At 44.8% G+C, this 15,672-nt stretch overlaps 1 protein-coding gene across 3 annotated transcripts in view; it reads right to left on the reverse strand.

Annotated features, from left to right (window-relative positions):
• Positions 1–281: 281 nt before the first annotated feature.
• Positions 282–15,672, reverse strand: part of BARD1 (BRCA1 associated RING domain 1) — a 145,568-nt gene continuing 130,177 nt past the window's right edge. For 2 of the 3 annotated variants that reach the window (XM_034433513.3, XM_034433523.2), the window contains 2 exons: positions 4,496–4,593; positions 282–705 (listed from right to left, as the gene is read on the reverse strand). In XM_034433513.3, coding sequence (XP_034289404.2) covers positions 364–705; positions 4,496–4,593 — 440 coding nt within the window. In that variant the 3' untranslated portion in view covers positions 282–363. The remainder of the gene's footprint in view (positions 706–4,495; positions 4,594–15,672) is intronic. The other variant, XM_034433530.3, reaches the window with a different exon arrangement.

Genomic DNA, 15,672 nt, shown 5'->3' on the forward strand with positions numbered 1-15,672 from the left:
CTTCCTGGATACGTAAGCACACGGCATTAGATTTTTCTGGGGGTCTTTTTGTAGTAGAACAGCCACCACCGCCACATCATAAAAAGTTTATTAGGTTTATTATTGGGCTTATTATCAGGGGATGTCTTATTTTGGGGAAAACAGGGTATACACATACACACACACATATATGCACACCCACCCACCCACCCATATATATACACCCACCCACACATATATATAAAGATTTGAGGAATAATTCAATTTTATGCAACCTTCCTTTCCAGAAGTAAGTGTATCTATTTTTGTTTCAGTACATAATTTCAGTATCTTTTAATAAAATTTCAGTAAAATTTAAATCTCAACATTTATGTTATCACAATGCTAGGAAAATAATTTCTTAACAGGCAATAGTTGAAATGACATCACACAGTCAATAAGCCACATGGAGGGCACTTCCCAAACCTTTCCTTGACGAACTTTTTTTGGTTTGTAGTTAGAAGAGGCATCATAGATTATATATTGTGTACAGAAACTCTGGTCAGATGTAATCTCAGCATGATAAGCTACTGTATTGATTGTCTGAGTGACATCATTATCTGATTTAGGCTTCCTTAGGAGAATTTGTCCTCCTCCAGCTTTCACCAGTTCTTTGAGGTCATCTTTCTTGTGCTCTTTAAATATTCCCAGGAAATAGAAGTAGCAGCCATCAAAAAGTTTTGGCAACTGAAATAAAGAATAGGTTGTTCTCATCCATGCAGCTCACAATTCTAAGATAAAGCCACTATTTCTTATTTAATAAACCTCTACAATCAACTAGTTTAGCTAGCTTCTATTTATCTGTGAGCTACATTGCAACTAATAATACAATTTTTGTATGGCATGTAAAATATCAAATCAACCAGCAATAAATTAAGGACTATAAACTGCTGAAAAAAATGGGTGAAGATAGAAACAGGACCCAAAATGGACAGAACAGAACAAACAAGAGGAATGGTTCCAAAGAAGGAAAACAGACATATAGCCTATTCTCAGGGATAAAAAAGGAATGAACAGTCCTGTGGATGGAAGAAATGGAATGAGAGGAAAAGGGAAACAAAAAGGTTTTGTGAAAAAAAATTCATATCAGTTATGTTGTAGAAATGAAGGATAGCAAATAGATCAAATAAAAAAAGAAATTATGTGGAGCTTTGCAACAGAAGAAGCTGGTAGGAACAGGTAAAGAGATAAAAGAGATTAAACTTCATATATGGATTAAAAATAATCTGAACTTGGTGTGCATGGGTTTACTTAATTAACAAATGATTACAAAATATTTCTAGATCTGGGAGGAGAAACAAATTTATTTATTTATTTTATTTATTTATTTTATTAGATTTTTATACCGCCCTTCTCCTACTGGACTCAGGGCGGTGAACAGCCAAGAATAAAAACATCACATAAAAAATTTAAGATTAATTTTAAAAGAATTAAACAAGTTTTGGCCCAATATAAAATTTAAAACACCCCAACTAAAATAAATTAATAATTAAAAATATCTAAGGGGGAGTCAAGCCAGCCCAACTTGATGAAATAAAAAAGTTTTAAGGGCACGGCGAAAAGAATGGAGATCTGGGATCCTATGTATCTCTGGGGGCAGGTTGTTCCAAAGGACAGGTGCTGCCACAGAGAAGTCCCTCCCCCTGGGGGTCGCCCGCCGACATTGCCTGGCCGATGGCACCCTGAGGAGTCCCTCTCTGTGGGAGCGTACTGGCCGGTGGGAGGCTATCGGTGGCAGAAGGCGGTCCCGTAAGTACCCAGGCCCTAAGCCATGGAGCACTTTAAAGGTGGTAACCAACACCTTGAAGTGCATCTGGAAGACCACCGGGAGCCAATGCAGCTTGCGCAGGAGAGGTGTCACATGGGAGCACCCCATTGCTCCCATAATGCCCCGCGCGGCCGCATTCTGCACCAGTTGGAGCCTCCGGGTGCTCCTCAAGGGGAGCCCCATGTAGAGAGCATTACAGTAGTCCAGGCGAGAAGGGACGAGTGCCTGAGTGACCGTGTGTAAGGAGTACCAATCCAGAAAGGGACGCAACTGGTGAATCAGGCGAACCTGATAAAAAGCCCCCCTGGCCACGGCTGTCATATGCTCTTCTAAAGACAGCCGTGCGTCCAGGAGGATGCCCAAGTTGCGGGCCGTCTCCATGGGGGCCAGTAACTCGCCCCCAATAGCCAGCAATGGCTATATCGGGACGCCGGAAGCCACAGCCACTCGGTCTTGGAAGGGTTGAGTCGGAGCCTATTTCTCCCCATCCAGACCTGCACGGCCTCCAGTCACCGGGGCATCACTTCAAGGGCATCATTGGGATGGCCTGGGGTGGAAATGTACAGCTGAGTATCATCAGCGTACTGATGGAACTCCACCCCAAAACCACGGATGATCTCACCCAGCGGCTTCACATAAATGTTGAACAGGAGGGGTGAGAGGACTGACCCGTGGCACCCCACAAACAAGGCGCCTCGGGATCGACCTCTGCCCTCCTGCCAACACCAACTGCAACCGGGCAGAGAGATAGGAGGAGAACCACCGTAAAACGGTGCCCCCCACCCCCAACCCCTCCAACCGGTGCAGCATGGTATCATGGTCGATGGTATCAAAAGCCGCTCAGAGATCTAACAGGACTAGGATAGAGGAACAATCCCTATCCCGAGCCCTCCAGAGATCATCCACCAATGCGACCAATGCCATTTCCGTGCTGTGCCCAGGCCTGAAGCCGGACTGGAGCGGATCTAGATAGACAGCTTCATCCAGGTACCGCGGAAGCTGTTGCGCCACCACACTCTCAACAACCTTCGCCACAAAGCGAAGGTTGGAGACTGGATGGTAGTTAGCCAAAACAGCCGGATCCAGGGAGGGCTTCTTGAGGAGGGGCCTCACCACCGCCTCTTTTAAGGCGGAAGGCAAGACACCCTCACTCAGAGAAGCGTTAATAATCCCCTGGAGCCAGCCTCGCGTAACCTCCCGGGAGGCCAGCACTAACCAGGAGGGACATGGGTCCAATAAGCATGTGGTTGCGTTCAGCCATCCCAGAATCCTGTCCACGTCCTCGGGAGCCACAGGGTCGAACTCCTCCCAAATGACATTCTCAAGACCTGCCTCCATCATCCCACCTGTACCTACCCAGCCAGAGACCAAGCCTTCCCGAATCTGAGTGATTTTATCATGCAGATACTGCACAAAATCCTCAGCCCAATCCTGCAAGGGATCCTCCCGCGCTCTCGGATGGAGAAGGGAGTGGATCACTCTAAACAGGGTGGCTGGGTGGTTATCTGCAGATGCGATAAGAGTGGAAAAATAGTTAGATTTTGCCGCTTTTATCGCCACTAGGTAGGTCTTAATATGAGACCTCACCAATGTTCGGTCAGATTCGGAATGGCTGGTCCTCCAACCACTCTCCAGGTGTCTTTTCCGGCACTTCATCTCCCTCAGCTCCTCGGAGAACCAAGGAGCCAGGTAAACTCGGCGACGGGTCAGAGGCCGCAAAGGCACGACTCGGTCCAAAGCGCCAGCGGCCGCCCTGTCCCAGGCGGCCACCAGCTCTTCAGCCGAGCCATGAGTCAGAGCCTCAGGAAATGGCCCAAGCTCCATCTGGAACCTATCAGGATCCATCAGGTGCCTGGGGCGGAACCACCTAGTCTGTTCCGCCTCCCTGCGGCGGGGTGTGGCGGTTAGAAAGTCAAGCCTAAGAAGGGAATGATCTGACCATGACAAGGGCTCGGTCACTATCTCCCCTATCTCAAGATCATTCATCCACTGACCAGAGACAAAAATCAAGTCCAGAGTGTGTCCTCCCATGTGAGTGGGTCCATGAATTAATTGGGTCAGGTCCATGGCCGTAATGGAAGCCATGAACTCCCGGGCCGCCTCAGACGCTTCGCCGACAGATGGCAAGTTGAAGTCCCCCATGACCATAAGCCTGGGGGTCTCCACCGCCACTTCGGCAATCACGTTGAGCAGCTCGGGCAGGGCCGCCGACACGTGGCAGGGAGCCAGGTACGTGATCAGCAAGCCCATCTGCCTCCCATGTCCCCACTTCACAAGAAGGGACTCACATCCGGCTATCTGAGGTACAGTGGCCTCCCTTGGAACAAGTCCTTCCTTTACAAGAACCGCCACTCCCCCGATTTAATAGATTTAATAGGATATATTAAGTATAATTTTCATATTTGCATAACAATATACACAGGGGAAGGACAAGGCTACCAAAGAGTTTTGCTAGCCAAAATGACTGATGTACTAAAATTTATCAAAGTTGAATCCATTCTACTTCAGGTAATAGTTGTAAAGATTTTTCCAAAACTTACTAAAAAACCAATATTTAGAAACATTTATTGACAATAAAAATCCACTTATAGTTAAAAATTACATTTCTAATTTAATTTAGCTATCATTTCTCAAAACCAAATCCTGAAGCAAAGTATTCCCTTGTCTGAAAAAAAAAAAAGACTGAAACACTGAAAAAAATGTCCTCACAAGCTGATCTGTGTTCAGGCGGCTTTGTCGAGGACCACCGTCTACTTCATATTTCTCTTCTTGTTCAAAAGTGCCACTCCCAAAGCTGGCTTCTACCCCTATAAGTTGGAAAAGAATGTTTAAAAAAAGAAAACATGGTTATTTTCTGCAAATCCAGAAGTGGGTTTGGGGAGGGGGAATTGAAGGATTAGGGGGGAAAATCACGAAGATAACAGATGGACAGATGATTGGCTGGAACATGTGCCAAACTAAGAGAAAGACTCAATACCAGATGATAAATAAGTAATCAAATTAGTCAATCAATCAATTAGAATAGAGCTGGAAGGGACCTTGGAGGTCTTCTAGTCCAGCCTTTTCTTAAAAACCTCCAGTGATGAAGGTTCTGAAGGCAAGTTATTCCACTAGTCAATTGTCCTCACTGTTAAGAAGTTTCTCCTTAATTCCAGGTTGCTTCCCTCCTTGATTACCCATTGTTTCTTGTCTTGCCTTCTGGTGTTTGGAAAATAATTTGACCCTCTCTTTTTTGTGGCAGCCCCTCAAACACTGGAATACTGCTATCATGTCACACCCTAGTCCTTTTCTCTAGACTGACAATACCCAGTTCCTGCAAGTTTTTCATGTTTTTGTCTCCAGGCCCAATTATCTTAGTTGCTCTTTGCACTTTTTCCACAGTCTCAACATCTTTTTTATAATGTAGTGACCAAAACTGGATGCAGTATTCCAGGTGTAGTCTTACTAACGCTGTTCTGTCCCCTCCCACGAGTGGCCTTGCAGAGGCTCAAATAGCCCGGCAGTAACAAACGCAGGCTAGAGAGACTGAAGCTGGCCCTTTAATAAATAGTTCTCTTCCAAAGGTCTTGGCAGACGGCCAGCAGGCTAATGCAGGAATGCAGACTCTTGTCAAAAACTCCAAACTAACAGTTGTAACTCCACTGCATCCAAAACGCCAACAAATTGTTCACCACGCCTTTCCAGCCCAGTCACACCCCTTTTATACTTTGTAGGGTGTGGCCCTACGTCTCCTGACCACACCTCTTGGGACATGGCAATAGCTGTTCTCTACAAAGTCTCCTACGTCTCTCTCTTGCATCCAATAGGGGCTCCCCCTCGTCGTTACCGGCCTCTGTTTCCTCCTCAATTTGGCTGGGGTCCATAGGCACGTCAGCAACTGTCAGTTCTTGCTGACTCACCAGTGAAGACGGCCCCTCCGGCACATAGCTCGTGACAGCTTCCTCCTCCTCCATATTATCCTCCGAATCAGCATGCGAAGATAAATCAGCCCCCAGGGCCAGGGTCACAACAAAGGCTTTATAAAGCAGTACTTTTTACTTCACGTGATTTTGATTCTATGCCTCTGTTTATACAACCAGACTGTATTAGCTTTTTTGGGTGCTGCCGCACATAATCCTGGCTCATGTTTAAGTGATCGTCCACTAGGACTCTCAATTACTATTTTTGAGCCAGGTTTTGCCTAATCTGTACTTGTACCTTGGTTTCCCCTGCCAATGTTTAAAACCCTGCTTTTCTCCATATTAAATTTCATGTTGTTGGATAGGGCTCATTGTTAAAGTCTGTCAAGATCTTTTTAGATCCTGAGCTTGTCTTCCGGGGTGTTCGCTATTCCTGTCAGTTTAGTGTCATCTGCAAATTTGATGAGTTCTCCTTCTATTTCCTCATCTAAGTCATTTATGAAGATATTGAAGAGTATTGGGAACTTTGTGGTATTCCACTGCTTACTTCCCTCCATGTAGATGTAGTAGGGAAGACTTGAGCATGCGCAAGATGGCGGTCGCGTGGTGAGGCGCTGCGGTTAGATGGAGGACTTTTCGGGGCCCTAGGGGGTACTACAGGGGAGCTCGACCATCAGCGATCCCTGGTTTAGTCGGATGGGCTCAGGGCGAGGGTTTTGAGACCTTCCTCGCCCCTGGACGTTCCCGGAGTCAGAAATGGCAAGGGAGAGTTGTAGCCGGGCCGCTCTGACGCTGCCAACGCTGCTGAGAGCTGCCGAGGGCCGAGAGCCAAGAGCGGAGGTGCTGCTGGAGGGGAGTGGAGAGCGGAGCCGAAAGCTGAGGCATGGTGGCTTATTGGGCGAGAGCCGAGAGCGGAGAGTGGAGGCGCTGATGGAGCTGAGAAGGGAGAGCAGAGCGAGAGCGGAGATATGGTGGCTTATTGGTGGCGGCGGGTTTGGTCAGTGGAGCTCAGGGCGAGGGTTTTTTTGAGATCTCCCTCGCCCCTGGACGTGCCTAGAGACGTTGGCGATGGCAGAGAATGTGGCCGCGCCACTCCGACGTTCTGACGCTGCCGAGAGTGGTGTTATGGTGGTTTGTTTGGCAGCGGCTGTTGGTAGCGGTAGCGGCAGTGGCGAAGATGAAGGTGAAGTAGGAAGTACGGTTGTGGGGTAGCAAGTGGTGGCAGCCCGTTGGAATTCCACCTACCCCACTCGGAAACTTCCTCAGTGGCCCCTTGGAATCCGGGAATGGCGGCGTGGGTATCAGCGGGGGTGGCGAGGCCTGCCCTGATACTAAACTGGGCCACGGCACAACCCATTGAAGTACTGGAGCTGTTCTCAGGCCCTATTACCGGAAAAAGGGGCTTGCTGGGGGGTGAGAACTGAGAGGAGCACAAACGGGTTTTGGGACTGGAGAAGAGAGACTCCCTCCCGGAATATCTTGGTGGTTGCAGAGGACCTGGAGGCCCCCTGTGACATTCAATGGAGGCTGGGGTCTGGAAGCTAGTCGTTATCCCAGAAGAACTGAGGAAAATAGGGTTGGTGGGCGACGGAGGGGTTTTCCCGTCGCATGGATACCAGCCCTTTTTCTCCTCCCCCTCCCAGGTACTGTGTCCGCCTAAATGGGCTCATTATTTGCCCTGACTGAGTGAGTTCTCTCTCTTCCCCCCCCCTTTCTTCCCCTTTTCCCCTTCCCTTCTTTTCCCTTTTTCATCGGGACTTACTCGGATGCGATTTTGAGTACAAGACTATGCTAAGGATTTTCCATCTTTACCTCTGGCGTGACTCACTGTCTGACTGATAGACTGATATACTTTTCCTCCGACCATGGGTCAGCCAACTGATGCAACTGTTGAGGGGTCCTCTATTACATCATGATTTCTGTCTTGGGAGAAGTTCTTTTCGATCTATGGCCCCTTGGGGGTCCCGCCGTGAGAGGGCGGGCCGGAGGTTGTCCCCATTGGATGAGATAATCAGGACCCTCCTACTGTCGTGGGAGGACAGTAGAGATACCAATAGTACATCAATGAACAATGGTTGTGTTACATCTTTTGTAAAGTCCCCTGTTTGAGCTCCGTGCCTCCATCGCTGCATTCGGAGATGTACATGACAGCAGATCTTCTTGCGCTGCGAGATTCCCCCCTCTCGCAGATGTGGCTCTCCTCACTATCAAGGGCCCACCTCAAGGATGGGTTTGGAACCCAGAGAGGTGGCATGTGAAAACTAGGGGATTGAGGGGTTTTCTATTGAAATTTTTAGTCAAAATTTTAAGGGGTCCCAGGGAGGGTCAGATTGGAATTTGGGCTGTGGGTATGGGGGATAACCCACAATGGGGAGGGTCAGTCTGGCCATGAAGCGTGGCGTGGGGGGTGGGGGACCCGGGGTCGAGGTGGGGTTAGAGCTCATCCGGATAGTGTTCTGAACACCAATACTGTAGGTGGGAGGGGTAGATATGGCGGGAGCAGGGGGCCATATCGTGTTAGGGGAGTGCGCACTCACTGTCTACGAGCGGTGGCATGCTCCGGCCCCCAAGGCTCCACTCGCCCCCCAGGTTGCATAGACCCTCAGGACCCGGGCCTTCGGCTGATGCTGTGCAATGCCAGGTCCGTAGTAAATAAAGCCCCCCTCATTTGTGATCTTGTTCAGGAGAGGGGTGCGGACCTGGCAGATATTACGGAGACCTGGTTGGGCCAGGAGGGGGGGTTCCCCTCATTGAAATGTGCCCGACAGGTTTCCAAGCATTCCATCAGCCGAGGTCACAGGGGAGGGGAGGGGGTAGCGGTTATCATTAAAGAAGGTCTGAGACCAAGGGAGGCCACTGTTCCTCAGACGGCCGGCTGTGAATCCCTCCTTGTGAAATGGGGTCATGGGGTTCAGATGGGCTTGCTGATCACGTACCTGGCTCCCTGCCACGTGGCAACAGCCCTGCCTGAGCTACTCAACGTCATCCCCGCGGTGGCTGTTGACACCCCCAGGCTTATGGTCATGGGGGATTTCAACCTGCTGTCCGTGGGTGAGACGTCTGAGATGGCTCGGGAGTTCATGGCTTCCATGACAGCTATGGACCTGACCCAGTTAATTCATGGCCCTACCCACACGGGGGGAAACACGCTGGATCTGCACCCCGCCGCAGGGAGGCGGAGTCAGTAAGATGGTTCGACCCAGGCGCCTGATGGAACCTGACAGATGGAGCTTGAGCCATTTCCTGAGGCTCTGGCACACGCCTCCACTGGATACCTAGTTGCCGCCTGGGATAGGGCGGCCGTTGGAGCTCTGGATCGGTTCGTGCCTTTGCGGCCTCTGACCCGGCGCCGATCTCAATTGGCTCCTTGGTTCACCGAGGAGCTCCTTGGTTCACCGAGGAGCTGAGGGAGTTGAAGCGCCGGAAAAGATGCCTAGAGATTAGTTGGAGGGCCAGTCTTTCTGAATCCGACTGGACACTAGTAAGATCCCATATTAGGAATTACCTAGTGGCGATAAAAGCAGTGAAATGTAGTTATTTTGCTGCTCTTATTGCGTCATCAGATAACCGCCCGGCCGCCCTCTTTAGGATGACCCGCTCCCTGCTCCACCAGATAGCGCAGGAGGAGGGTAGAGCCAAGGATTTTGCTCAGTATCTGTATGACAAAATCATTCAGATTCGGGAAGATCTGGACTCCAACTGGGTAGTCTCAGGGGGAAGGACTGGGGCAGGTCTTGAGAATGTTATATGGGATGAGTTTGATCCTGTGACCCCTGAGGACGTGGACAGGATTCTGGGCAGACTGAACACGACCACTTGTTTATTGGACCCGTGTCCTTCCTGGTTAGTGCTGGCTTCCCGGGAAGTGACACGAGGCTGGCTCCAGGGGATTATAAATGCTTTGTTGGGTGAGGGTGACTTTCCCGCCGCCTTGAAAGAGGCGGCGGTGAGGCCTCTCCTCAAGAAGCCTTCCCTGGACCTGGCAATGTTGGTAAACTATCGTCCGGTCTCCAACCTTCGCTTTGTGGCGAAGGTTGTTGAGAGCGTGGTTGCGCAACAGTTCCCCCAGCACCTGGATGAAATGACGTATCTGGATCCGTTCCAGTCGGGCTTCAGGTCCGGGTACAGCACAGAAATGGCATTGGTCGCGTTGGTAGATGATGTCTGGAGGGCTCACAACAGGGGGTGCTCCTCTGTCCTGGTCTTATTAGATCTCTCAGCGGCTTTTGATACCATCGACCATGGTATCATGCTGCACCGGTTGGAAGAGTTAGGGGTGGGAGGCACTGTGTTGCAGTGGTTCTCCTCCTTTCTCTCTGACCGGTCGCAGTCTGTGTTGACAGGGGGGCAGAGGTCGACCCCAAGGCCCCTCATATGTGGGGTGCCTCAAGGGTCGGTCCTCTCGCCCCTCCTGTTCAACATTTATGTGAAGCCACTGGGCGAGATCATCCGTGGTTTCGGGGTGAAGTACCACCAGTACGCTGATGACACCCAGCTGTACATCTCCACCCCAGACCACCCCAATGATGCCCTTGAAGTGATGTCCCAGTGCCTGGAGGCCGTGCGGATCTGGATGGGGAGGAATAGGCTCAGGCTCAACCCATCCAAGACCGAGTGGCTGTGGTTTCCGACGTCCCGATATAGTCAGTTGGTGCCATCACTGACTATTGGGGGCGAATCACTGGCTCCCACAGAGACGGCACGCAACTTGGGCGTCCTCCTGGATTCACGGCTGTTTTTAGAAGAGCACTTGACGGCTGTGACCGGGAGGATTTTTCATCAGGTTCGCCTGATCCGCCAGTTGCGTCCCTTTCTGGATCGGGACTCCTTATGCACGGTCACTCATGCCCTCGTCACCTCCCGCCTGGACTATTGTAATGCTCTCTACATGGGGCTCCCCTTGAGGAGCACCCGGAGGCTTCAACTGGTGCAGAGTGTGGCCGCGCGGGTGATAATGGGAGCGACATGGCGTTCCCATGTGACATCCCTCCTGTGCAAGCTGCACTGGCTCCCGTTGGTCTTCCAGGTGCGCTTCAAGGTTTTGGTCACCACCTTTAAAGCGCTCCATGGCTTAGGACCTGGGTACTTGAGGGACTGCCTACTACCAATAGCCTCCCACCGGCCGGTACGCTCTCATAGAGGGACTTCTCCGGGTGCCGTTGGCCAAACAATGTCGACTGGCGGCCCCCAGGGGGAGAGGCTTCTCTGTGGGGGCACCTACTATCTGGAACAAGCTCCCCCCGGAGATACGGAGGATCCCGGATCTGCGCACCTTCCGCCGCGCTCTTAAGACTTTTTTATTCCACCAGGCGGGCCTGGCCTAACTTTCTCCCTCTTTTTAAATAATTTTTTAATATTTTTTAATATTTTTAATATTCAAAGTTTAATTTGTTTTAAATTGATTGGGGTTTTTTAATCTGTTTTTTAATCTATTTAATTCGATTTTATTTCTGCTTTTTAAATTTTGTATGTATGTATTTTATTGTTGGCTGTTCACCGCCCTGAGTCCTTCGGGAGTAGGGCAGTATATAAATCAAATAAAAGTAAAGTAAAGTAAAAGTAGTACCATTAAGGACTACTTGTTGAATACGGTTTGTCAGCCAGTTACAAATCCATCTGGTGGTGACATATCCCATATTTTTCTAGTTTACTAAGATGTAGGTTGTGGTCTACTTTGTTGATTGCCTTGCTGAAATCTAAATAGATTATGTCCACAGCATTTTGCTGGTCTACTAATTTAGTCACTTTGTCAAAAAATGAAATAAGACTGGTTTGGCATGATCCGCTTTTAAGAAACCTGTGCTGGCTACTAGTTATAACTTTATTTGTTTCTGGATGTTCACAAATCTGTTTTTTCATTATTTTTTTCAGAATCTTCCCAGGTATTGATGTTAGGCTGATTGGTCTATAGTTTCCTGGGTCTGTTTCCCCCCCACTTTTTTTTTTTTTTTTTTTTTGAAGATGGGAATCGCATCAACTCTTTTCCAATTATCTGGTAGTTCCCCAGTGCTCTAAGATTTTTGAAAGATATGGTTCTGGGATAACATCTGTCAGCTCCTTAAGAACTCTGGGATATAATCCATCAGGTCCCGGTGATTTATATTCATCAATGTCAGACAGGTATTCTCTTACCATATTCTTACTTATTTTAATTTTTATTTATAGCTTGTCTTTTACAGTTATGTTTTTGGCAGGTTGGGTTATATTTTCTTTTGTGTGAAAATGATGCAAAGAATGAGTTTTTTTAAAAAAATATTTTTATGAATATAAATAAAAAAGAGCAACATATTCAAAATCCATATAGGCACTGTGTTGTCTGATTACAATTCTTTTGAGTAATAAGCATCACAGTAATGATAATAGTATTCTCTAATAGTAATCTCATAATAAGAGTGCTTTTCCCTCATAACATCAATACATATTAATTGTTAATACTAATCAAAATTAATCCAAGTTAATAAGTTACGGTAAACAATCCTTGTAAGCTTGCACTTCCAACACTTAGCAGACATATTCTTAAACATTCTAGCTAATCTTGCTGGAGGGAGGTGCCATCTATAAAACATTTTCTATAAGCTTTTTTTTTTTGAAAAAAGTTTTTTATTTTTATTTTTCATCAACATGTTTAAATGTACAGTCTTTTATCCATCCTTATACATTGTTCGTTCATCTTCTTTTTTAACTTCCATTAGGTAATTAATTAATTAATTGTTCGGGTCTGCTCTTTTACCATTTCCTTCTTTTGTTTTACAACCTTTCCTTTTTCCCTTCCCTTTTCTCCTGTCTTTCTTCTTTCCTCATTCCTCCTCTCCTTTCCTACTTCCTTTCCTCTTTCCCCTCTCCTCTCTTCTTCCTCCCCTTCTTACCCTCTCCTGCTCTTCTTTCCCCTTCCTTCTTCCTCTTCTTTTCCCATTCTTCTTTTCTCTTCTTCTCACCTCCCAACTTTCCCCTCTCTACTCCTCCCCTCTTTTCCATTCCTTTGTTGTTTCCTTTTTTAATTCAATCTGAGATGGTATTCGAGCAGACCTGATTTCCATTTACATGTATCTTCATTTCCAATTTCATTTTTTACTTTACTATTATTCCTCTAGTATTCCTGTACATTTTTTAATCAATCCATGTATCATCTGGGTATAACATTTGTGTTATCATCTTCAAAGTTTACCATTATTTCTTAAAATATATATTTATCTTTCCTTCTTTCATTTAATTTTAATATACTACAACATATTCATCTCAAAGTTCTTGTCTTTATCCTGTTTATTATCTATTTTCACTTTCTATCCATTGATAAATTTTCCCCCAAATGTTGTAATACTCCGATTCTGTTTTCCCTTTAATTGCCAATATCAACCTATTCATTTCTGCACATTCCAATATTTTCTTAATTACCTCTCCTTTTGTAGGGATTTTTTTCTATTTCCCACTTTTGTGCAAATATCATTCTTGCCGCCGTTATGATATGTATTATTAAATATATATGTTCTTTACTATACTTTTCTGAAAAAAATACCCAAAAGAAACAATTCTGGTTTTAAATCAATATGTTGCTGTGTCATCTTTTCTAGCCATATTCTAAGTCTTGCCCAATATTTTCTCGCTTCTGGACATGTCCACCACATATAATAATATGATCCCGGTATCTGATGACATTTCCAACATTTAGCTGATTTATCTTTGAACATTTTTGCCAATCTCTCTGGTGATATGTGCCGTCTATAAAACATTTTATACAGATTCTCTTTGTATGCTGTGGCCATTGTTAATTTATAATTTCTTTCCCATAGTTGTTGCCATTTATCTAGCTCAATCGTATAGCCAAAATTTTTTGCCCATGCTATCATTGTTCCTTTCACTTGTTCTTCTTCCAACTTCACTTGCAATAAGTAACTATACGGTCTTCTGATCATTTTTTCCTCAGTTCCTGAGTATCTCATCCAATGTTGTCATTTCCAAATAAAAACCATATAATTTTGCATCTTTCCCATATCTCGCTTGTATTTGCAACTGAATATACCACTCCATTTCAATCCCTAGTTCCTCTAATTCTTGTCTTGTTTTCAGTTTCTCTGTTGCTGATAAGATATCTTTATATCTTATAATATTTCTCATATTCATAAGGTTTGCATATACAAATGCTTCCATTGTTGAAAGCCATATTGGTATTTTCAAATAATGTTTCTCTCTAATTCTTTCCCACACTAATAATGCATTCTTCATATAATGTCTTTTGAAATAACTATGCATTTTGTTCTTCCCATACCATAAAAAAGCGTGCCAACCGAGTTGTAAATCATGTCCCTCTAAAGTTAATAATCTTATATTTCTCAACACAATCCATTCCTTTATCCAAGTTAATGCTGCTGCTTGATAATATAATTCCCAATTTGGTAATCCAAAACCCCCTCTTAATCTTGCATCCTGTAACATTTTCATACTAATCCTCACTTTTTTCCCCTGCCATATAAATTTCAATATCATTTTATTCAAATTTTCAAAATATTTCTTTTCCACTTTCATTGGTATTGTCTAAAATAAGAACAGCAGCCTAGGTAATATATTCATCTTAATTACTGCTATTCTTCCCATTAGTGATAATTGCAGTTTTCCCCATTTTCCCAAGTCTGTTTCTATCTGATTTTTCAGCTTATAATAATTATCTTCTTTAATCATTGTACACTTTGCTGTTAATTGTATTCCCAAATACCTTACTTATTTAGTAATCTGGATATCTAGTTTCTCCATTAATTCTCTTTTCTGTTTCTCTGTAATATTTTTCACCAATATCTTTGTTTTATCTTTATTAATTTTCAATCCTGCCACTTCTCCATATCTCTCTATTTGTTCTATTAATTTAGGACCTACTTCTAATGGTTCCTCTAATATAAACACTTAATCGTCCGCAAATGCTTGTAATTTATACTCTTCTTTTTTAATTTGTGTCTCCCTTATCTCTCTATTTTGTCTTATATTTCTAGTTAACACCTCTAGTGTCAACACAAATAACAATGGGGATAGAGGACATCCTTGTCTTGTTCCTTTCATAATATTAACTTTCCCTGTCATATCTCCATTTATTATTACCTTTGCAAATTGTTTACTATAAATTGTCTCAATCATCTTTACGAATCTTCCCCCAAACTCCGTAATCTGTAGTTGTTTCATCATAAATTTCCAATTCACATTATCAAAAGCTTTTTGCGCATCTAAAAAAATCAATGCCATTTGTTTTTCTGGATGTGCCTCATAATATTCTAAAACATTCAAGATCATTCTCATATTATCTCTAATTTGCCTTTTTGTTAAAAAAACATTTTGGTCTGCATGTACAAATTCATTTAACAACCTCTTCAATCTATTCGCCATTATTGTCGCAAATATTTTGTAATCCACGTTTAACAAAGATATCGGTCTATAGTTTTTAATTTGTTGTAAGTCTGTATCATCCTTCGGTATAAGCGTAATATACCCCTCCCTCCATGAGTCAGGTATTTTTGCATTCACTAGGTCATTAAATACTTCCAGCAATATATTACTGAGTACATCTTGAAATGTACAGTTCTGCTGTTAATCCATCTGGACCTGGTGTTTTACCATTTTTTTGTTTTTTGATTCCTTCTATCACCTCTATCATCATTATCCTTCCCTCTAAAGCTTCCTTATACTCTTCTGGTATTTTTGATAGGTCAGACTTTTCTAAATATTGCTTAATCTTCTCTTCTGATGTTATCTCTTGTTCATAAAGTTTCTTGTAGTATTTCTGTACCACTTTTTTCTTTTCCTCATTTCGATAACATAGCTGTCCTTCTTCATCTATTAGTTGATTGATCAATTTCTTCTCCTTCTCCTTTTTCATTTTATATGCCAACCATCTACCTGGCTTATTAGCATTTTCAAAAAAAGTTTTGTTTAGACATCTTTATTTTATAAGCCAAATCTTCTTTTTCAATTAAATTCATTTCATGTTTCTTCAAATCCATTTGGTTT

This window comes from Pantherophis guttatus, chromosome 1, assembly GCF_059756535.1.
Source record: "Pantherophis guttatus breed Tessera chromosome 1, ASM5975653v1, whole genome shotgun sequence".
Classification (NCBI taxonomy): domain Eukaryota; kingdom Metazoa; phylum Chordata; class Lepidosauria; order Squamata; family Colubridae; genus Pantherophis; species Pantherophis guttatus.